Source organism: Trichoderma breve, chromosome 5 (assembly GCF_028502605.1).
Source record: "Trichoderma breve strain T069 chromosome 5, whole genome shotgun sequence".
Lineage (NCBI taxonomy): Eukaryota > Fungi > Ascomycota > Sordariomycetes > Hypocreales > Hypocreaceae > Trichoderma > Trichoderma breve.
Genome location: NC_079236.1, coordinates 1453801 through 1476886, shown reverse-complemented (window position 1 = coordinate 1476886; position 23086 = coordinate 1453801). Strand labels below are relative to the sequence as shown.

The window sequence follows — 23086 nt, the reverse complement described above, 5'->3', positions numbered from 1 at the left end:
ACTTTGAAGGTTTTTGGTGGACTCCTCCAGATGCTTGAATCGTGACTAAAGGCACTGTATTTATAGGCATAAATACCTTAGATACCCACAGGGCTGGAGTCAACTCCATGGCCCCCCTTGTTGCCTCCCGTTTATACTCGTACTCTGTGCTCCCGTCGTGTAGTAGTATATAAAAACGGTGAGTGACGACGACAAAGACAAATAAACCTCAAATCCTGGGTCGTACATACAGTAGGTTGAATGTACGAAGTAGCATTGCTTCGACCCCATAACGACATCGTATTCCAGTAGCCTCCACACTCCCTGGTCCAGCTACTGTTCTTTTTGCGTGCCAAGAAAGAAGACGGTTGCTGACCTGTGTAGTTGGGAAAAGGCCCGACGCCAACGTGACCAGCGAAAGGAGGAGGATTCACGGCTACAGCATCCGTCTGGACAATACATTTCATTTTCAGTTCGTTTGTACAGTATAATTTATCTCGAGATGGCCGTTGTTTTGGAGTTTTAGTTCTCTGTAGTCGGCTGCTTATCCGTGCAGATCATGCACATGTCGAGCCCAGACACGCCACGACGCTGGGTCGCCCTATCGAAAATCGATGGTGGTACCGATAAGCGATCGCCCGCTGCCTATCTCATGTATGACGGCCGCAACAAAAGAGAGACATGAAGAAACAAAACATGGGCGATGCTTGTGCTCCGTCTATTAATCCCCAGTCCCCCGCTCCCTTTTCTTTTCCCTTTTTTTTTCGGGTCCATCGATTACTAGGCTAGATTGGATTGGTGCTTTTTTTGCCCTTTTGCCTCTCCCACCAACAAGCAGCTTACGAGTGCGTGCTAATTGGTGTGGTTGCCCATGCTTGGCTGAAGTGAATCACCACAACGGTCCAACCACCGCGCCCAGGGACCAGCCACGATTATACGAGTACTGTAACGGGACGTTGGCTTATAATCGTCAGGTAATAATCCTTCTATTCTTCTAGTAGGGCCGTCAGCACCTACACAAGCGACGAACCTTCCAGCGGCCCTTGGCGATGCTTCCCGTCCGGGCCACTTCCGCATCGAGCCAACCTCCAAGCAGCGTTTCTCGTCTCTCTGATGCCGCCAGAACAAGAACAGCGATACATCGCAGTGGCCTTGTTGACGCCACACTCTCTCTACTCGTCCACGGGTACTTCTTCCCCAGAACTTCGTCGCTGGATTCGAGTACGAGTAGATACCTACAAAAGCTCCGGATCTCAGCGGGGCCCCGATGTCATTGCTCAGGCGCTGGCCCGCTTGCAGCTCTCGTATTTGGGACCCTGGCCACCATGCCAGGTTCCCGTTCTGGCTCAGCACCGAGCTAGGGCCATTCGCTTTGTGATAGTTCGATGCAGCAAAGTGGTGCAACCAAGGTTTTCCGTGGCGCTCTCCAGCTCCAGCTCGACAGACTCAATCGTTCGCTCCAATGCCCTCCCTCAAAGTAGCTCTCAGGTACCTGCTCATAGAGTCTGCCGCAGACGTGTACCCCCGAAATACTGCGCTCTGTTCGCTTGTATGTACAACATGTTGTTTGCCCCAAACCTCGTACCAGCCCAAATACGTCAGGCAAGCGTCAATTGCGCTGCTCGAGCGATGCAAGCGCTTCCGGAGCCGATGCCAGTTCCCCCAGCCAGATCGCTTCTGGAGTTGAGAACAAAGAGTACATGCAGTAGCTCGTAGCTCGTATATCCACCGCTCTCACCTCGTCTTTCCCTTCTCCACAGCTGTGCCGCCTGTCTCTTCCAGTTCTTCCTTTTTTTCTTTCTTCCCTTTATATCCCCATCCCATCCCTTGTCTCTCGCTCAAGTTCGCTCGCTTGCCGTGTTCGTGTGTTGTGTTGTGCCGTCGCCAATCTCTGTTCGCTACGTTGGTGCCCAAGCTCTCGAGGCGACGTATAGATGGATCTGGAGCTATAGCGGGCTGCATTCCACCTGGGCCACGATACAGCCTCGATCGACGGACCACTTGCTCGCCATCACCGACCCATGGGATCGTCTTTCGGTATCAGATTTTGAGCTGTTCTATCTGGAATATCCTTCGCCGTCATAAATCATGTCATCACTGCTTGGTCGTTTGGCCGTCGGGCTGTTGCTGGCGGCCGGCCAGCTCACCACAGCTTATGACTTAGACCCAGACTCGCCTGGTATGAGAATGCTGATCCTACCAGTTGTGGAATTGATGCAGCCACTAACTTGGGGCTTGTAGATTCTGTCAAGTCGGTATCAAAGGACATGGCCGCGGATTTGGTGTCATTCTACAACGGCAACCAGCCCGGCAATACCCCTGGGCTTCTTCCCGATCCATACTATTGTATGTATCTTCTTTGCGCTGCTGTTTTACACATATTCTTTGGCTCATCACTGATGCGTGCTCTCAGGGTGGGAGGCTGGTGCCATGATGGGGACGCTTATCGACTACTGGTATTATACCGGCGACGATACATACAACGACCTAACTTCACAAGCACTCCTTTTTCAAGTCGGCGAGACCAACGACTATATGCCGAGAAACCAAACTCGAACCGAGGGAAACGACGACCAAGGCTTTTGGGGTCTCTCCGTCATGTCGGCTGCCGAATACAAGTTTCCGGATCCGCCCGCTGATCAGCCACAATGGCTGGCGCTCGCTCAAGCTGTCTTCAACACACAAGCCGCTCGATGGGATACAGAGCACTGTAATGGTGGCCTGCGCTGGCAAATCTTTACGTGGAACAATGGCTATGACTACAAGGTAGGTTGAGATTGAGATTGCTCTCTGTGGGGATATGTGCCAATCAGATCATACCTGAGACTAACGGTGCATAGAACTCAATTTCACAAGCATGCTTCTTCGCTCTCGGTGCGAGGTTAGCTCTGTATACTGGTAACCAGAGCTACGCTGACTGGGCTGACAAGACGTGGGATTGGATGATTGCCACAAAGCTCATCAACACCAAGAACTGGGCCGTCTATGACGGCGCCGGCATTGAAACCAACTGCACTGTTCTTACCCCTTATCAATTCTCTTACAACGTCGGAGGCATGATTCTCGGTGCCGCCGCCATGTACAACATGACGGAGTCGCAGACGTGGAAGACCCGCTTGGACAATCTCCTTGAGGGCAGTAAGGTGTTCTTCACAGGACCCAACAACAACATCATGTCCGAAGTCGCTTGTGAATCGGTCAACACTTGCAACGTTGATGAGCATTCGTTCAAGGCTTATTTGACGCGCTGGCTAACAATGATGATTAAATGGGCGCCTCATACGTACGATGTTATCCATCCATACCTACGGGCGTCTTCGGTTGCCGCGGCGAAGCAATGCAAGGGCGGCGCGAATAAGCGGATGTGTGGCCTCATCTGGTACGATGGCAAATACGACAATACGACTGGAGTCGGACAGCAGATGGCAGCCCTCGAGATCACCATGTCCAACTTGATTCTAAATAGCAGTTCTCCGGTGACTGCAGACACTGGAGGCACCAGTGTTGGAGATCCCGGTGGCGGCGGTGATGACATTGGTCGAAACCAGCCAAAAGGGCCAGACTATAAACCCATTACCGGCGCTGATAAGTTTGGTGCCGCTGTCCTAACACTGCTAGCTATTGCTACCGTGGTTGTGGCCATGGGTTTCATTTTCCTCGATGAGACATCCCCTCAAGGGCCTGTGGCTCAATTCAAAGGATTCTGGTCTTCTGCCTCTGCGGCCATCACCACTCTTGCTGCGGGTGGAGGATTTGCTGCAGCCGCTGCCGCCGGTAGAAGGAGAAGCAACAAGGAAAAGGGAATCAGGATCAATGAAAAGTCAATCCTCAACAACGGCGAATCAGAGAGCAGCTCAAAGAATCCGTTCAGCGAACCGGTAATGGTGACCCCCGATTCGATCCGGCACAGTGTAGTAAGCCAACGGCGGCTATCAAACATGCCCATAGGTTGGCCACATAATCCGTCCGTCAGGAATAGCGTTGTTGTGGCCGAGTCGTCTGCGGCGGCATCTTCTGAAGATCAACGGCAGCGATAGGTGACTACAAGGTTGAGCTGTTGGTAGTTTGAACTGCTGATCTTCTTCAAACTGGGCGCAGCAGGACGGCGTTTTCTTCTTCTTTCTGGGTTACATACATCTTGGCCCGGGAACTCACTCTCCCTCTCTTTAATCTTTTCAGCGGTGAATTTGGGTGTTTAAAGGGATATTATCTGGGAACAATGGCGAAACTGGTTTGGTTTTTGGTTAACATGTCGGATGAATATATTATGAACCCGTGTTCAATGACATACACTACAAGGTATTTGAACTCGACGATGTGACGTACATATAGGAGGAAGGGCTGAGGAGAGGTTTAGAGTACACGAACAATTTCACAGGAGTCTTGTGAGAAATTAGTGTTAATGGCGAGACAATGTTGGCTGGTATCAAAATCTCATCAGCTTATACAGTGACGTATGCAGGCAAATGGATTTGCGTATTGCTGAGCATCCTCGAGTTTGCCAAACGGGTTTAGAAGAGAAGGAAGGAGAGCAAACGACTAGGTCACAAATCCGAATGATACATACAGATAGGCAGTGATGAAGCTGCTTTATGATGCTATTCATGATTCTTCTTCGTACCGTTTCTACCCACTTTATTCATTGTACGGCCCCTGTTTTTTGGCTCTTTGCTTGCTTGTGAATTACCGTGATGGATAACGAGTGGCGTCAATGCCAAAGGTAAATTTCCCCGCGCGCAACCTCAAGACATTGCGAGTACTTATGAAATACTATGGAGGGTCCGTAGCTTTAAGAGAAGCTGTCAAATTTAATTATGTAAAATTAAAAAAGATTGAAACAAGTCTTCAAAGTTGATGCTCTACAGGGCAAATTACAATACGTCCTATGCAGTAATAGGGTAGGAGTCAAACGGCTGCGGAAATAGCATGTGGGAGTACCAGGGAGCAGTACCCTGCAGACTGTTCCCAATTTGGCTTGACACCTGAGTGGGCCGGTGGATATTTCGGCCGATCTGGGAACCTCGTGTCTCTTTAATATCTTGAATTGCGTTTCTTCAAAGTGCATTTCCGCCACCCTCAGGGGCTTCTCTGAGGCCGCAACAACATGTCGATCAATCTCCTCGACACAAGCACGGCAAAGGGGGATCGCGACAACTCGTCGCTGCTGTCCCCGATCGCATACGACGATGACGCGTCATCCATTAACAGCCGAGACCAAGACACCGACAGCGAGGACGATGCGCTGCAGCAGCGCGCCAGGAACAGCCGCGAGCTGCTGGCCCATGACCGCATCGTATTGATGGAGGAGGAGGAGTTGGACCAGCTGGTGACGGACTCAAGGCGCAAACAGGAGCTGGTGCGCCGCGGGTCGGCTCTGGCGCTGCCGCTGCCGAATCCCTTTAGGAGTCTGGGGCGAAAGTCGAGTCTGGGGAGCATGTCGACTGCGGGCAGCTCGAACGAGAACATTGTGTCTGAAAAGAGATTGGCGCAGAATCAGAAGCAGAAGAGGCGGGAAAGGAGGGAGACTAAGAGGAAGAGGATCATGGAGGAGGCTCAGCATGGCGAAGATGGCGAACTCATGTACGAGATGGAGGAGGGCGGCATGAAGGAAGGCAGCTCCACCGGCGACAGCAGCGAGAGCGACGAGTACGACCGCCGCAACCTTAATGCGTTTGCTCAAGCAAAGTCACAGCGTGGACGGAGCTGGCGCCGCTGGCTGTTTATACACTCGCTGATCGCCATCGGATTCGCAATCCTGGTTCTGGCCGCCTGGAAGCTGTCAAAGGGTCGCAAGTCCAATTTCAAGATGCACCTCACCAGCAACGGCACCGCCTTGTTTGCGCCAACTACCATCATCATCAGCCTCGACGGCTTCCGCGCCGACTTTTTGCAGCGGGGACTGACGCCAAGGCTCAACGCCTTTGTGAAGGAGGGCGTCTCCCCCAAGTGGATGCACCCATCGTTCCCCTCCGTCACCTTTCCTAACCACTATACGCTCGCCACCGGTCTATATCCCGAGGCCCATGGTATCGTGGGCAACACATTTTGGGATCCCGAGTTGAAGGCCGAGTTCCATTACACCGATCCTGCTCGGAGCTTGGACCCCAAGTGGTGGGGTGGCGAGCCGTTTTGGGTGACGGCTGAGAAGCAGGGCATTCGAAGTGCGATTCACATGTGGCCAGGCAGCGAAGCACATGTTCTGCACCTGGAGCCTACCTTTGTCGACAAGTACAATGGCAAGGAGAGTCTAGACAAGAAGGTTTCGCGGATTCTTGGTTGGCTGGACCTGCCCGGAAGAGAGAGCGGATCTGTCGAGGCTCAAGGCTTGCGACCACAGCTGATTGCTGCGTACGTTCCCAACGTCGATAGCGATGGTCACAAGTACGGACCAAACAGCACGGAGATTCGATCTACCATCGAAAGGGTAGATACTATGATGGACCAGCTCTTCAAGGGGCTCGACGCACGAAACCTGACACACATCGTCAATGTCATTGTCGTGTCTGACCATGGTATGGCTACGACAGATACAACTCGACTGCTGCAGCTGGAGGATCTCGTCGACACCTCCAAGATTGAGCACATTGACGGCTGGCCTCTATATGGGCTTCGACCCAAGAACCTCGATGACCTGCAAGGTTTGTACGACGGCCTGGTAGAAAAGGCTAAGTCAAATCCCAACTTTGAAGTTTACCTCCGTGATGTGAACATGCCAGAGCGTTATCACTTTTCTCAAAACGACCGCATCGCTCCGCTCTGGATTGTCCCCAAGACTGGCTGGGCCATTGTCACTAAGGAGGAATTCGATGTCGAGAAGGCGAAGAAGGAGGGGCTCGTGTATCATCCTCGCGGCTTGCACGGATATGATCACGAGCACCCTCTTATGAGAGCCATCTTCATCGCTAGAGGCCCTGCGTTTCCTCACCCGGCGAATAGCCAAGTTGATGTATTCCGTAAGTGATGCGTGTCCTCGAATGATCATAACAACGACTAATACTTTATTTAGAGAATATTGAGGTGTACAACTTGTTGTGCGACTCGTTGGGGCTGAAGCCTAAGCCTAACAATGGAACTTTGCGGCTGCCTCTGAAGCCGATTGGTACTCACAAGGCTGAAGATGAGCCTGAAGTACCCGTTGATCCCGTTACGTCTTATTCTGTTGCTTCGACTTCGACTTTGACTTCGACGACTTCTTCGCAGGCTGTAAAGACTCAGGATATTCAACGCCCTTCAGTGCCCCCTGAGCCCACCACTTCTTCTTCTTCTTCTGCTCTGTCGTCATCGTCCTCTGCATCTATATCATCGAGTACATCGACATCTGTAACGTCTCACACTACTACAAGCGAGGCAGTAGTGACTCCCACGGAGAAGCCTAGTGACGACAACAAGGGAGATGAAAACGACGATGACGACGAGGGGTCTGATGGGCTAAAGGGTATCTGGGACTGGTTATCCAATGAAATAGACAAAGTCTGGCACAAGATTACTGACGGATCCGGATCGAGCTGAGTTTTATCCATTTTATTCTACTACGGCATTCTACTACGGTACAGCGTTTGAGTTATTGGAATAAGCACATTGTTGATAGAGGCGTTTTGGGTTGATCTATGGATATACTTGGACCGCATGGTTTTTTTCTTTACTTTTTTCGAGAGAGGCATTGCGATTAAAACTTTTTACCGCTTGCGATATTTCTTTGACTTTCTTGCGATCTGGTATCGCTCAAGGACAATTCGTGGCTGAGATATATGAGCCTTATTTAATATACCTTGCCTAAGATGGCGGCTAGAGAGTAATGCACTCCATCTGCTTCGATAGGAATCTTCTCTATATTTAATGAGATATTTTTTGTAATGTTTACTCATTTTAAAGGTTAAAAATGAAACTTTGAGGCTTGTTTTATCCTCACTTCGTAACACCGAAACATTGAAGTTGCGTGTACTCAACCCCTCAATATGGGAGACGTCGCTCTCGAGATGCTGTACTAATACATGTTAATAACTGACTCGAGCAAACAAAAAGATGTCACTCAAGTGGCGGCTAACCCCACATTTCCGTTTGTGGAAACGTCCAACTGAACTTGCCGCCTAGAAATTTTAAGCCAGCGAGGCAAGACCGTTAATAATTCAACGGCTTTTGATAGAGAAGTAACGCGACGCGACTTTGTAATCTAATCTGTACTTTCACAATACATCAACTTACTTTACACCAAACTTACAACATCATTTCAACGCATTTTCTCTACACTTGATTCTTTTTCTTCTTCTTCTTTATATATAATTCTGTCCTCCTGGCTCTCCGGCTTGGTCTTTCTCCTCCCATCCCTTCTAAGCCGGAATTCGACTGACTGTCTCTACCGAGTAATAATTGGTGTAACATCGTCCGTGTGAGGCGGGCATACAACCATTGGCCGGATACAGTCGAGAACCATCTCTGCCTAAATCTGCCCGGTTACCTGAGGAGGCAGCAGAAACAAGCTTGGCTCTTTGCACAGCCCGGTGCCTGTAAAGTGTTTTCGGTGTCGTCTTCTGCCAATAGAACAAGGACAGCGCATAGAAGAGGCCACCCCCCTCACCCTCCAAATCCAAATGAATCGCCAGGCACTCGAGGAGGAGCTGACGGTTCAGGAGGTGATTCTCGACTCGCTGCAGGACGAGGCCGGGGAGGATGCGGAGGTGCAGCGGGACGAGGCGAGGAGGGAGATTGTGAGGCTCAAGCGGATGCTGAGGACGCTTTCCAAGACCAATACTGCCGGTGGTGAAGCCGGCCAAGATACGAGTACGAGAGCCTGTCATGATGCCGTGAGCCGTTTGTGCAAAATGCTGATTCGGTGCAATTTTTTTTTTCTTATAGTAATAGGTGGTCCTAGAGCCGCACATGCCCAAAACCAGGCCTCACAGGCTCCAGCGTCGTCACCACAAAGTGAGTACGTGCGCTTTTTCGTTATTGAATTGGATGGGCGAGGGTTTTGGTTATCCTTATCTGCTGCCCGGTACCTCCGCTTGGTTTGGGATTTTTGGGCTCCTTCTTCTTCAATTTTCACTTTCACCCCAACTTCATCATTACTTTCTCCTTGCATCATTCGGGCAAAGTATGCGGCACTAAAGAAAAAACCTGAAGAAAGAGCATCGAATTCACGGTGCCAACGCCTCCCTTTTCACTTTTTGCCAGGCGCATGTGCACTTCCTCTCTTCTTCTTCCCTCTCCCTTGCATCACTTCAGTTTAATTTTTCACTTTTCGCCTCCCACTGCATTCACGCCACTTCACTAGCTCGATTCTATCGACAAGTGAAGTCTCCCCCCTTTATCCCACCGTCTCCGTTATTCTGTACCGGCAAGGTCTCAGTCACTCGGGAGTTGCCCGTTTCATCAGACCCTCCTTGGCTCCTGTTGCCAGCTCTCTGTGTGACGTATAAGGTGCCCGCTTGTGCGCTTCTCCCTGGATGCCTTGGGCGCTTCTCGAGGCGTTATTCCTCCTTCGGGCTCACTATTATCCTCCGTCTGGGAGTAGTTGAACTATTTAATACTGACCTGTTTCTCGTCAGGAAATTCAGATCACAGCCGAACAGCGACACCGGCCCCTGTTGGAGCCTCAAGATCGCATCGTTCCTCAGCCGTCATGGATACCCCGAGACACGCTCTCCCGGTTGCCGAGAATGGAGAGAGCCCCTCGCTGGTAATGCTGAATCGAAAGCGGAATTATGATGCGGCTCATCTGAGTGTTGGACGTGAGTCGAGTAAGTCTCGACGGACTACGCCATCGCCGTTTGGTGGCTTTTCAAGGGCATATGACCCTCCTTCATCAGACGGCGAAGTTGAGATTATCGACCTGACTGGGTATGTACCATTTAACTATATAGATGCATTTCCATCCGTACCTGATTGCTACTACTTCTCTGTAGCCTGGCACTGACGTAAAAGGCAGGGCTGATGTCGATGCCGACTCGACGCGGATCGCAGAGCAGTATAGGCAAGCTGAGCGGCACCGACAAGAAAAGGAAGATAGAGAGATGGCCTTGCGTCTCTCAAGCCAGGACTCGCAGTCTTCGGCTCGGAGCACTTCTGGACCTTCTGGAACTTCTCGAAGTTCGGGCTCTCACCAACCCTCCGCCTTTTCTAGGCTTATGGCAACGCAGCGCTCTAATGCCCCTGAAGCTCCTATAGAAATCGCTTCCGACGACGAACTTGAGGTCATCTTCCCTGGTGGTGGGCCTCATGATGGAGCAGTAGCCTGGGGTTCGCTCTTGGCCGCACCTACGGCGAACCCGTCTTTTGGGCATAACCAGTTCTCAGGTCTTTTAGATCCGCAACAACTCCAGGGGCGCAGCAACCCCCCTACTCCCCTCGGCAATGGCTTTGAACTCCCGTCTTTCAGAGCTGTGAGCCAGTCGTTCCCAGGCACACCTTTTGCTGGAAACAGTCAGATGCCGTTTGGGCATGCGCAGATGCCTGGAGCATATCCTGGACCTCCTCTAAGGCCTAACCTGCCTATGGGGCCGGTTCTTGCAAGCCACAGTCGAACACCATTGTCGGATATCATCAACAGAACTAGCATGTTTGACTATGCCAACGGTCTCGATAACAATGGCGACCCTCTTTCTGGTCAGCTAATGGATTATCTCAACGACACATTTCATGATCCTAGAGTAACGGAACAGGAGTTGGATGATTTGTTGCAAAATATCCGTCCCGACATGGAGATTCCAGAAGGCAAGCGGGATGGAACTCCAGAAGGCCTTAAGCATGCTCTTTACCCTCATCAAACGCTGGCCCTGACATGGATGAAGCAGATGGAGACGGGGACCAACAAGGGTGGTATTTTGGCCGACGATATGGGTCTTGGAAAAACTATATCAACTTTAGCTCTCATGCTATCACGCCCAGCCCAATCTCGCCCCAAAGTGAGTCTCAACCTACGTAGCATGTACCCACCTTTTGCATTACTTGAGCTGACCATTGCCTTAGACAAACTTGATTATTGGCCCGCTGGCCTTGATTCGACAGTGGGAAGAGGAAATTTATAAGAAAACAAAACCCTCGCATCGATTGTCTGTGTTTGTATACCACAACAAAAAGGCAACGGCCGACGATTTACTCAAGTATGATGTCGTCCTGACTACTTATGGCACGATAGCCCAGGAGCTAAAGCGCCTTGATAAGTTTATGGAGGACAATGCAGGCCGCAACATTGACTTTAACGATAGAGCCAACTCGGCAAAATTTCCACTTCTGAACCCGAGGAAGTCCAAATTCCACCGGGTTATTCTTGACGAAGCGCAGTGCATCAAAAACCACACTACCAAGACCGCCAAAGCCTGCCACAAGCTCAATGCCACCCATAGATGGTGCCTCACTGGAACTCCCATGATGAATGGCGTCCTTGAGCTTTATTCCTTGCTCTGTTTCCTTCGGATAAAGCCGTATTGTATCTGGGAACAATTTCGCAGGGTAAGACAGCCCCAACTACCACCTCTTCATTCCTCAACGCCCCTTGATCCTTTCTTGAAAATCTTGGCATTTAACTAAACTGAATCGTTTTGTAGAGTTTTGGTGTACTCTTTGGCCGAAATGGCGATCCGAAAAATGTTGCCATGAATAGACTCCGTGCTCTCCTTAAAGCAATCATGCTTCGTCGCAAAAAGGATTCCAAGCTAGATGGCAAGCCAATCCTAAGGCTGCCTAAGAAGATGGAAGAAATTGTGTATGCCGAGCTATCGGGAGATGAGCGCGATTTTTACAATCAACTAGAGAAGAAGTCCCAAGTGCAATTCAGCAAATATCTTCGCGAGGGTAGTGTGGGGAAAAACTACTCCAGCATTCTGGTTCTTCTGCTTCGACTACGTCAAGCATGCTGCCACCCTCACCTCAACCTAGATGTGGATGACGTTGCGCCAATCTCTAGTGAAGAGATGCTTGAGCTGGTTAAGAAACTGGATGCGTCCATCGTGGCGAGGATAAGGGAGGCTGACGCCTTTGAGTGTCCTATATGCTACGACGCCGTTCAGTCGCCAACGTTTTACACGCCTTGCGGGCATGACAGTTGTAAACAGTGCCTTTCTCAGTTGGTGGATAGTGCAGCGACTATGAATCTTCAACAAGGAAATGATACCAATACGGTAACGGCTAAATGCCCTGTGTGCCGTGGCCGTTTCGATCCTAGGCAGTGCTTCACCTATGAAGCCTTTCAGCAAGTGCATATGCCGGAATCTATCAAACCATCTACCTCTGAAGGAGAAGAGAGCGATAGCTCTACCGAAGACGAAGATGACTTTGACGAAGATGACGATGATGACGAAGTGGACCGCTATGGTGATTTGAAAGACTTTATCGTGCGAGACGAGGCTGAGACTGATTCGGAGGCTGGAGAAAAAGACCAAATCAAGAAAGAAAAGAAGCAAAAGAAGAAGAAAAAGGACAAGAAGACCGAAATCAGGCCTTCTATGCTAAAGACTCTTCGGAAAGAAGCGTCCAAGAATAAAGCCGCCTTCAAAAAGTACATGAGCTATCTGCGGAAAACTTGGCTGCCTGCCGCCAAGGTGTCGGAGTGTATGAATCTACTCAAGGAAATTCATGCGACTGGCGAAAAGACGATTGTGTTTTCTCAGTGGACTCTCCTGCTGGATCTGCTGGAGGTGGCTGCGTGGCACGACGACTATCCGGGCAAGCTGAGGCGATACGACGGAAGCATGTCTGCTGAGCAGCGATTTGTCGCGGCAAGAGACTTTCGTGATAAGAGCGACGTCAAAGTCATGCTGGTGTCGCTGCGAGCGGGAAATGCTGGACTCAACCTCACTGCGGCGTCTCGCGTCGTCATTATGGATCCCTTTTGGAACCCGTACATTGAAATGCAAGCCGTTGATCGTGCGTACCGTATCGGTCAGATGAGAGAAGTCAAGGTGTATCGGATTCTGACCAAGGAAACCGTCGAAGACAGAATTGTCGAGCTCCAGGAGCGGAAGAAGGAAATGGTGGAGGCGGCGCTGGATGAAGCTGAGAGCTCAAAGATTGGACGGCTGGGCGTGAACGAACTCAAATTCCTTTTCAGCGGCCGCTAATGCATGAGCATATCATATTGAGATGGACAGGATTGGTTTCCACATCCATCTCTGTCTTCGTCTCTTTGCTGTTTTGTGTTTACGAGGTTTTACGAAGTTTTACGTGGATTCACGAGAGGTGGATGCTAAATTGCTTGGTTTTCTTTTTGATAAATTGGGTTCGATGAAGAATGGTTAAAGGGCTATTTGCTGCTGACAGCGAGATTGCGGGCAAGCAACCGAGGGCGGATTTTGTTATGAAAGCAAGACAAAACGGCTTTATGCTGAGGGATGGCATAAGACGAAACGGCAATTTGTGAAGTAATGAGATGAGAGGACACAATCATGTGTTTATCATAGACAAACTAAATGGAGCTTTCTTTTTGATCCTTTGAAGATTTTCTTGAACTCTAAGATGGTAAATGCACGATTACGAGTGATAGAAAGGTCCTAACGAAGCAGTATATTCATGCAACTACCAGAGACTCCCAGTCCAGTCATTAAACAAAACTCCGTAACCCCTATATATTTTGCCGTATTGCCTGAAACAAAACAAGAATCAGGCCTTAATTGTTATTCGCACATCAAAAACTTGAAGTAGGAGAGTTATTTTTCCAAGGTTCCTCTTCTTCCGCAGTCTCGTCATATTGTAGAGTCACCCCTTTTTGAATCTCTTCTTCTATCTGTGACCATTCTGTCTCCGTATTCGTGAGCCAATCATCGACTTGGGCTGGAGCATTCAAATAGGTATATGAATTATCCTCGGCGAGCTGCTCGGCCTTCTAAGCGAGCTCTTGCTCCTTGGCGAGCTCCTTGACGATATCCTTGGCTGAGCGCGTTTCACTAGGTCCGCCAACGGACCATTTCCATGTCTTGGAGGTTCCGTTTGGCGAGGTGTTACTGAGGGATAAGGCTAGTTCGTCGTTATCTTCGTGTTCCATGGCGAAGTGGATGTCGATGTTGTTCTTGTCGGCGGCAGCTTCATTGGATGCGTTTTCTGCAGCGGCGGCGGTTGTTTCGTCTTGTAATATTGCTCCAGAAGTGACCAGGGTGACGAAATGATTGGTGAGGACGCGGACGACGACGGTGCGGAGATAGTCGCCTAGAGTTCGGACGCTGGGATATCCTTCTGCCCAAGGAGGACACATAGTTGGAAGAGGCGACGAAGGTGGGAGGAGGATGTAGTAGTACGTCGCCGTAACGGGGAAGCTAAACGCACGGGCTCGAATGATGAACGATATTTCGGGCAAGATGGTGAGTTCGAGGGTAAAGTCTTGCGTCTGAAGAAGATTGCGGACTAGGGTCTGTGATGCGGAGAGCTGGTTCGGCCCACGAGAATTGGGGTCGGAAGCGCTGGCTTGGGTGGTGCGTAGGATGACTGAAGAGGGGAGGCCGACCTTTTGAAGCGTCTTAACTAGAGAGCCGACGTACTGCATGGATTCCTCAATGTTCTTTAGGTACATTGTGCGCGCGAGGACAGGGCGAAGGAGGGCGTAGGATTGCTGACGAGAGGTGCGAGAGATGTGAGGAGGAACAGGCCGAATCCTCATGAGCTCGTTGTATCGATGGGCGTAGCTCAGGAGAATGTGCAGCGCCATGGACGTCTTTTCCGCCAGGCCATTCTCTGGAAGATTCTCGTCAGGGGAAGGGCATGATTCCAAGGGTACTAGCTCAAAGAGGATTTTCGTTGTGTCGTCTGCCTGGCAGACCAACTTCTTCCCTTCAGGCCTGACATCGTAGGCGGCTAGTGACCGCGACTCTTTGGTCAGTTCGTGCCAAAGTTCTTGTGAGAAGATGGTGTTGCGCGCTTCCAAAACTCGTGATTCCAACGAGCCATCTTCTGAGGCTGATCGAGTGGTGGATCGCCCAAGCACCTTGCCATCTCTTTCGTACGTCACGACGAGAGCTTCTGATACGCCGCCCAATCGACCAAAGTCAAGATCTGTTGAGCCATTGTCACCGCGTCTCATTGGCGCTAAGCCGTTATTCTTGAATTCGGGAGCGGCTAGGAACGCGAGTTAGTTGCTGCAGCAGAATATGTTTCCTTGGAATTGTGCAAGGCTCGACGTACCCTCTGAAAAACCAAATCTCACACCCAAAGTGTATCTCTCCTGCGGAACTTTGCATACGGACCAACCAGCTTTCCTGACCGAAATGATGTCTTCCCAGTATTTGCTCTCTGCGCTGATCTCTTTCTCCAAGAACGCAGCAGCCTCTTCTGCGGAATCCCTCGTCTTGTTGATTTCCATAATGGTCCAGCCCATGGCAACCGCTTCCTGATCTTTTGTCTTGGCTGGTGTAGAATTGGAGTCGTTAAGCCTGTCTGCGCCGAGAGTACCAATACCGACCATGTCGCGTAGCTGCTGCGATAGGGTCAAACCAGCCTGCGTCGGGTTCTGTTTGGAGAGGAGAAGGGACATGGAATCGAGAGTCAATAGAGCAATATTACTGGCTATACTGTAAAGATAGGGTTAGCAATTTAATCGTGAGCCAAGTAAATGGACCATCATCATCACTGTATAAGCCATTCTTACTCGATGTTCTTCAGGACCTCCATGCGCGCAACGTTGGGATCCTTCTCCGCGACGTCGTTCTCCGCCCCAGCCTCGGACATGTCCTCATCGTGATCGGCCGCTCCATCGGAATTCTCGCTGCTTTTCAGGTCTTCGCGGAGCTTGTCTTCTGTTACGGAGCGGAAGCCGCCAGGCTGGGCGTTGACTCGAGCGATGAACTCGGCGAGATTCTTGGGTTTTTGGTCGGCAACGGGGAACGGCCGCAGTGACAGCGGCGGCGGGCCGTCGCCTGAAGACATGGCGGATCTAATCGGTAATCGGAAACTCTGCTGTGAGTGATATCAGCCTCATTAGATGGATTGCGACACGAATGGCGACCAGTCGCGGCGTCTTGCGAAGGTCTGGAGCTGCAGCTTGACGAGGCTGAGAGCTACAGGTACGTGGTTGGAGGAAGAGTCGGCGTGGGGGGACAGCTAAAGGCCAGCGCTGATTTGCTACATGGTCTAGCGCTGGATGGGCTGCTGCGGAGCCAAAGTATGTACCTGCACTCAGCAAGTGGGTGCACGGTGACATGAGACGGCAGCCTTGCGGCTTTGCCTGTGTTTTGAGTTAGCGCACTGATGAGCGCTACAAGTGGACATTTGCTGGAGCTCTACTTGTAGAAAAGCCCACATGGACTGCGATGCTGCAAAAGTTACTGCGAGCTCGAACTACACTAGTGGCAACATCCAGCTGGAATTACGCCGTGCTGCTCGCAAAGCTCCGAAAGCTCCAGCCTGTGAATTCCTCCATACAGGCTACAGGGGGCCCTAGCGCAGTAGCCGCCGACTGCCGGAGCTCCGTGCTGTGGGAAGCCTTGCGGTTGGTGCAGTGCAGCGCAGCCCTGTCGCAGATTTGCGGCGTCTCTCGACTCTGTCCATGTCACCGACCGGCCGATTCCCAAATTCCCTCACTCTTTCATTGCCATTACGTGGTGCTTGTAGTCAATGCCCAATTGCATTGGTCCTGCCAAGGGAATCATGCGATATGGCGCGGGATCAGGATCAGGATCTGGGCGGCGCTGAATTACGAGCCCGAGTCCAATTACAGTTTCGGTAGCACAGGCGCAACGACCGACTAATTACGTAGGAGGGGTCGGTCAGCTGTAATGACGAATGATGAATATCTTGTTGTCAGCGATAGCACCAACAAGTTCAGCTTCAGATGCTCTGTGGCGCCCATCTTTATCCGTCCTAGAAAATTCTATACTCTCTTCTTCTACATTCCTCAATATCTTCAAAAGTAAAAGTGCTGGGAGAAGAGGAAAATTCCCCAAGAGGAAAAAAAAAAAAAAAAGAACTGCCCCGCCAGCTGATAACATCCATTTTAAGGGCCGATAAGAGCTTCTTGTCTACCAATTCCCCTCATGCCACTTTGAACTACACCAACATTCCATACCGTATCATTTGCTCGCCATCTCCTAATTTTGCTCATCCCTGAGCTCACGGGCGACAGGCCCTCTTAAATGCCTCTTCAGAGTTACCTAGAATTCTTTCCGGGGCCCATTGACATTCTCCTTACCTTCCGCCGCTTCTTTCGACGAATTTGGCGGGCTCTCTTTCGCGGACTTGGATACACCACCACATCAACCTTCGGCTCGAATCTACCGACCAAAATGGCGATCAAGAAGAAGATTGCCGTCATGACCTCGGGAGGCGACTCCCCGGGCATGAACGCCGTTGTCCGCGCCGTTGTCCGCATGTCCATTCACATGGGCTGCGATGCGTTCTGCATCTACGAGGGGTACGAGGGGCTGGTGCAGGGCGGCGACTTCATCAGGCAGATGGGATGGGACGACGTCAGAAGCTTTCTGTCCGAAGGTGGAACGCTCATCGGAACAGCTCGATGCATGGCCTTTTACGAACGACCGGGTCGGTTGACGGCCGCCAAGAACATGGTGCTCAATGGCATTGACGCCCTCATTATCTGCGGAGGTGACGGCTCTCTGACCGGTGCTGACAAGTTCCGGGCGGAATGGCCTTCATTGCTTGAGGAACTTGTCGACAACAAGGAGCTGACTCCGGAGCAAGTTGCGCCGTACAAGCATCTGAACATTGTCGGCCTGGTCGGATCCATTGACAATGACTTGTCCGGTACGGATGCCACCATCGGCTGCTACTCGGCCCTCTCGCGTATCTGCGAAATGGTTGACTACATTGAAGCAACGGCTTCTTCACATTCTCGTGCTTTTGTCATTGAAGTCATGGGACGACACTGCGGTTGGCTAGCGCTTCTGGCTGGAGTTGCGACGGGAGCCGACTTTGTCTTCATTCCCGAGCGGCCGAGAGATCAGGATTGGCGAGAGGACATGAAGATTGTGGTTCAGCGAGTAAGTCATGATGCGCAATTACATTTACCTTTCTTTCCGATATGAGAATTATGCAGCTAACTCATGGTGTCTTTCTTCACTTGCGACAGCACCGTAACATGGGAAAGCGAAAGACCATTGTCATTGTCGCAGAGGGCGCCCGTGATAAAGACGGCACCAAGATCACCCCCGACGAGATCAAAGACCTCCTGGCCGACAAGAGCGAAGGTGGCCTCTGCCTCGACACCCGAATCACCACTCTGGGTCACGTCCAGCGAGGAGGCACAGCAGTGGCCTACGACCGCATGCTCGCCACACTACAAGGTGTTGAGGCTGTCAAGGCTGTGCTGGAGGCCACTCCCGAGACCGAAACTTGCTTCATTGCCATCAACGAGAACAAGATTGTGCGAAAGCCGCTTATGCAGGCTGTCAAGGAGACCAAGGAAGTGGCCGTTGCTGTCGATGCCAAAGATTTCGACAAGGCCATGAGCCTCCGAGATACCGAATTCTCGGACCAGTACAAGTCTTACCTGACAACTACCAATGTCATGGTGGATGATCACAAGTTGCCTGAGAAGAGCGTTAGTCTCACCATAGTTTTGCGACCCCCTATGATTTCCCTCATCTTGTTTTCTTCCATTTTTCTTCTTTCTCTTTGTTCATTTATTAATCATGTTGGCTAACTCTTGCGTAGCGAATGAAAATTGGTTTCATCAACGTCGGCGCCCCTGCCGGTGGTATGAATGCCGCTGTGCGCGCGGCCGTTGCATACTGCCTCTCTCGTGGGCACGAGCCCCTTGCCATTCACAATGGTTTCGCCGGATTCGCTCGCCACCACGGCGATTCACCCCTCGGGGCCGTGCGGCCCTTTGACTGGCTCGAGGTGGACGGCTGGGCAAGCAAAGGCGGCTCCGAGATTGGCACCAACCGCGAGCTCCCTTCCGAATCCGGCATGGAGCTGATTGCCAACCTCATTGAGCAGTACGAATTCGACGCCCTCTTCATTGTTGGCGGCTTTGAGGCTTTCCATGCCGTCTCTCAGCTGCGCAAGGCTAGAGCCGAGTATCCATCATTGTGCATTCCCCTTTGTCTTCTGCCAGCCACGATTTCCAACAACGTTCCCGGCACCGAGTACTCCTTGGGCTCGGACACTTGTCTCAACGAGTTGGTCAACTACTGCGACAAGATTAAGCAGTCTGCTTCGGCCACCCGCCGCCGCGTCTTTGTTATCGAGACGCAGGGTGGACGCTCGGGCTATGTCGCAACGCTGGGTGGCCTCAGCGTGGGGGCCTCTGCCGTTTACATTCCCGAAGAGGGAATTAGCCTTGAGATGCTGAATGCGGACGTCAAGCACCTGAAGGAGGTTTTCCGCAAGGACAAGGGCCAGTCCCGCGCTGGTCGCCTGATTCTTGTCAACGAAAAGGCCAGCAAGGTGTACGACGCAAAACTCATTGCCAGCATCATCCGCGAGGAGGCGCACGACCGATTTGAAAGCCGAGAGAGCATCCCCGGACACGTGCAGCAAGGAGGTGTCCCCTCGCCCATGGACCGCTGCCGTGCTGTTCGACTGGCCATTAAGTGTATGCAGCACCTGGAGGAATATGGCCGCAACGCGCACAACCGGGTGAAGAAGGATCCCAACAGCACAAGTGTCATTGGCATCCAAGGCTCCGAGGTCGTCTTCACACCAATCGAGGAGCTGGAGGAGAAGCACACAGACTGGCCAAACAGAAGACCCAAGGTGGCGCACTGGCTGGATATGCGAGAGGTGGTTGATATCCTGGGCGGAAGACCAGACTATCCCAAGCCGGAAAAGAGTTTAACGGGACTTATCGCCAAGGATACGAAGCGCGGAATCTACTCGGGTGCGGACTGATCGGAGATTATATGATTACTTGTTGTTTCTTTTGGGATTGATGAGGATGAGAGAGTATTGACATTATATGGGGCTTGACGAAACTAAGAGTATCAAAATAACATAGGCTTGTTTAACAGTGTTAAAACAAAAACTGATTAAGAAAGAAAGAGAAAATATTATTATGAAAGAAGTATTATTAAAAAAAAACATGATTATAAAAGAAGAGAAATACTAGCCAGTACCCCAGGTCTGTTACCCAGAGTCCCGTGTCTCCAATTTAAAGCCACATATGTGTTGAGTGATGATGCCCGAAAGTAGGTGAACATATCCACAGTAACATACATTAGAAAGATGTAGCATAGTAACAGACACTAGAATCAAGCATTGAATATGGAAGAGCAAAAAGGGGGCACATCGAAGAGGGCTGTGAGGCTGTAAAGATGAGATGCTTGCTGCTGACGGGCCGAGAACTGGGCGCTGTGGACCCGGTATCGGCAGCAGAGCCGCAACGGCCCTCTCTCTTTGACTAGGAGAATATATGAGCAAATGGGATACGTGTACTCCGTACGGCACCGCGGCAAGTCAGGAGTAAAAGAAAAAAAAAGACACACGTTCCTTGCATCTCATGGAGCGGGATGCTAGCTAGCTGAGCAAGAGCAAGCAAGCGGTTTGATGGCGGAGTTGCTGCATGTGGACCTGCGTTTGCTTGCACATAAGCTGCAGTTTTTAGTGTCGATTACCTACCTCCAAGCACATGAAGCGCTTACTTACAATACCTTCGTACATGGTTACTAGGTTGTATATTAAATGCTACTAAATCTACGATTCAGGATTGATGTTGACTTCAATTATGGTTATTCTTAATTTATCTCGCCCGGCTCTTTTACTAGACAATCGTTTGAATCGAAGTCTCGAGACACGCACACACACACACACACACACACCACCATCACCATCCCCTACTACTAGCCTAGGCTGGGGTCACGATGGCCAGGGCTTAGTGACGCATGTGACGGGGGTGGTCTGGTCTGTTCTAGTTTCCTAGCCGGGGACCAGGGACGACCTTGTGCCGTGACGCCATGGTCTTGTCCCTTCTTCTTTCTTCCCTTGTGCTTGTGCTTGCAGGTTAGAGTGGATGGATGGATGGACGCCTTGTCAGGCTCTCAGGCCGGCGCATGTCACCGGACGGGGTCACTGCGAACGGGCTTGTATCCTAGCCAAAGCATCCAATTCCCATGGTGTAATAGTGTATGGTTTCTTCGAGAAGGTCATGGAAAGAAAAAGAGAAGCAAAAAAGGATGGAGGGGGGGGCCGAATTATGCCCAACCAGCCGGGGGGGGGGGGGGGGGGGGGTCTGTTTCGGTTTAGATTTTTTGGTTCGTCTTGCATGAAAAAATATCTATTCTATGCCATCATCATGCTGTGTCGCTCATCTGCTAGTGAGGGGAGCGAAAGCACATAGAAAAAAAAAAACCCGCAGGAAATGGGATTAGTATCGAGGCATAGACCGTTTTAGCTCGCTGCACTATTGCGTCAGGAAGATGCTTGGATGCCAGGCGCTAATGGGGGGGAAGCTTGACTTGGTCTTGGTTGCTTGGTTTCTGGCAATGGATGGATCAGGTTGGGCTGGAATCGGAGTGGTTGGTTGGGGTCGCTTTTCACAGCCCCTCCGAGATGGGGACGGTCGGAGCCGGGGGGATGTTTCTTTTCTTTGAGAGGGAAGCAGAGAGAAGCAGGAGGGGGAAAAAAGAGTCAGAGAAGAGCACAGAAAAAAGAGGGACTGAAAGAGAAGAAAGAGGGTCGTGGATTGCTGCGCCCTCTCACAAGGTCGAGTGATTGGAGGTTGCTCGTATGTATTCGTATACTGAAAGTTACAGTTTCCATCTTTCTGCTACTAGGGATGGCCCATGGACCGAGCCGCTGCTATGCTAAATGTGTGGCCGTGCTAACGAGAGTTTGGTGGGCTTGCGCTAACAAGATTCAAGGCTGGGATGGATGGAATTCCGTATGGATGGGATGAGATGGATGGATGGATGGATGGACGGGCATCTCCTGATTGCTGTGGCTTTACAGTACAACAGCCTTGGATTCGATATCCAGCACAGAGTGTCTCACATCCAGGAGGCCTAAAGTGAGGGAACAGCGTCATCATCGTTATCGCCAGTGTAGACACCACCACGACACAAGTCTGGACTCAGTATTGCATGTATCTACGTTTGGCTGCTAGAGGTAAAGACAGTTGGGCATGTATCCATCATCACTGCTATACCGTCCATAGACTGCTACGATACCTTGTTGCTCTGTCGCAGTACTCGTAGCAACAGGTGCTCGCTTCTCACTTACAGCATGGATGTATCGACTCCATCCGCATGCATCGTGAGTGCATGTTTACCTACCTATCCTATCCTACTTATCCTTTGTGGCAACCTAGTCAGTCAGTCATTTCCCATCAGCAATGGATGCAATCGAATCCAGGCCAGGCCCCCGCTTGGGCTCCAAGACAAGCGAGGATTCCCATGCAAGTCCGAGATAGAGTCACCGAGCGGAAACGTGTTTCAGCACATGAAAGAAAAAAGAAGAAGAAGGGAAAAAACAAGAACAAGAGCAAGCAAGACAATAGAGCACCTAGCTAGCCTTCCACTTCCAACACGGTAGTGGCGCATCCCGGCCCCCTGCTTCTTTTTTCGGGCCTCCAATGAATGTGAATGACACAAGACATCAGGTCAGGTTCCCAGCACCAGCTTTGATCGCCTGAGCCCGTTTCTCGCTGCCGGGATGACGTTGGCCAACCCCTGTCGCCAGCTGATACTGCCTTGCTGCCTCTAAAAAGAAAAAGTCATGGATCACTGCCCCTCTGGCCGTTGGCGCCCGCTTTGCAAGTGGAGGGCTAGAAAATCCTCAAAACCAGCAGCAACAGTCGCTGCTTCGCTTTGTCTGTTCCTGTTCTCCATTCTCTGTACTCTACCAACTTGCATCTGTCGCTCGAATCTGTGCTGCGCACTGATTTCACCCTCATATCCCGCTTCCGTCGAAATCGCTCGCTCCGGTGCGCGTGTCTCTTTGTCTTCCCAGTCAATTAATGTGAGTGCTCACTCACTCTCTCGCGTCCAAAACGTCACAAGGAGCCTCAGCCGCATGACGTTCCCACCTTGAGACCCCGCTCCAACTCCTCCCGCTTATACTGATTGATAAAGCAAAGTCACCACAGAAATAACCTGCCCTTTGCCCCGGCTTTTGTCGCTCAAACATACAAAGCGAATGAGGCGCCGAACTTCATCTTTTGATCTTTTGGGCTTGACTTTTGAAACCAGCGGAACACGAGACCAAAACAAGAGAAACCACACGAAATTAAAAC

The 23086-nt window shown here is 51.0% G+C and overlaps 5 protein-coding genes across 5 annotated transcripts; 4 read left to right on the top strand and 1 right to left on the bottom strand.

The window, feature by feature from the left end:
- Nucleotides 1-2067: 2067 nt before the first annotated feature.
- Nucleotides 2068-4016, top strand: T069G_08155 (glycosyl hydrolase family 76 domain-containing protein; the record flags this gene model as incomplete). Its single annotated transcript, XM_056175365.1, has 4 exons — nt 2068-2158; nt 2221-2325; nt 2393-2745; nt 2820-4016. The coding sequence occupies 4 exons, from the start codon at nt 2068-2070 to the stop codon at nt 4014-4016; spliced, it is 1746 nt and encodes a 581-aa protein (XP_056026314.1).
- A 1067-nt stretch (nt 4017-5083) lies between these two features.
- Nucleotides 5084-7488, top strand: T069G_08154 (type I phosphodiesterase / nucleotide pyrophosphatase domain-containing protein; the record flags this gene model as incomplete). Its single annotated transcript, XM_056175364.1, has 3 exons — nt 5084-6932; nt 6986-7122; nt 7180-7488. The coding sequence occupies 3 exons, from the start codon at nt 5084-5086 to the stop codon at nt 7486-7488; spliced, it is 2295 nt and encodes a 764-aa protein (XP_056026313.1).
- Nucleotides 7489-8567: 1079 nt separating this feature from the next.
- Nucleotides 8568-13034, top strand: T069G_08153 (zinc finger, c3HC4 type (RING finger) domain-containing protein; the record flags this gene model as incomplete). The annotated part of the gene is made up of 6 exons (XM_056175363.1): nt 8568-8757; nt 8833-8901; nt 9525-9816; nt 9905-10880; nt 10945-11427; nt 11523-13034. The coding sequence occupies 6 exons, from the start codon at nt 8568-8570 to the stop codon at nt 13032-13034; spliced, it is 3522 nt and encodes a 1173-aa protein (XP_056026312.1).
- Nucleotides 13035-13795: 761 nt separating this feature from the next.
- Nucleotides 13796-15825, bottom strand: T069G_08152 (subunit 17 of mediator complex domain-containing protein; the record flags this gene model as incomplete). The annotated part of the gene is made up of 3 exons (XM_056175362.1): nt 13796-15018; nt 15085-15470; nt 15548-15825. The coding sequence occupies 3 exons, from the start codon at nt 15823-15825 to the stop codon at nt 13796-13798; spliced, it is 1887 nt and encodes a 628-aa protein (XP_056026311.1).
- Nucleotides 15826-17180: 1355 nt separating this feature from the next.
- Nucleotides 17181-19749, top strand: T069G_08151 (phosphofructokinase domain-containing protein; the record flags this gene model as incomplete). Its single annotated transcript, XM_056175361.1, has 3 exons — nt 17181-17894; nt 17984-18454; nt 18568-19749. The coding sequence occupies 3 exons, from the start codon at nt 17181-17183 to the stop codon at nt 19747-19749; spliced, it is 2367 nt and encodes a 788-aa protein (XP_056026310.1).
- Nucleotides 19750-23086: the final 3337 nt, after the last annotated feature.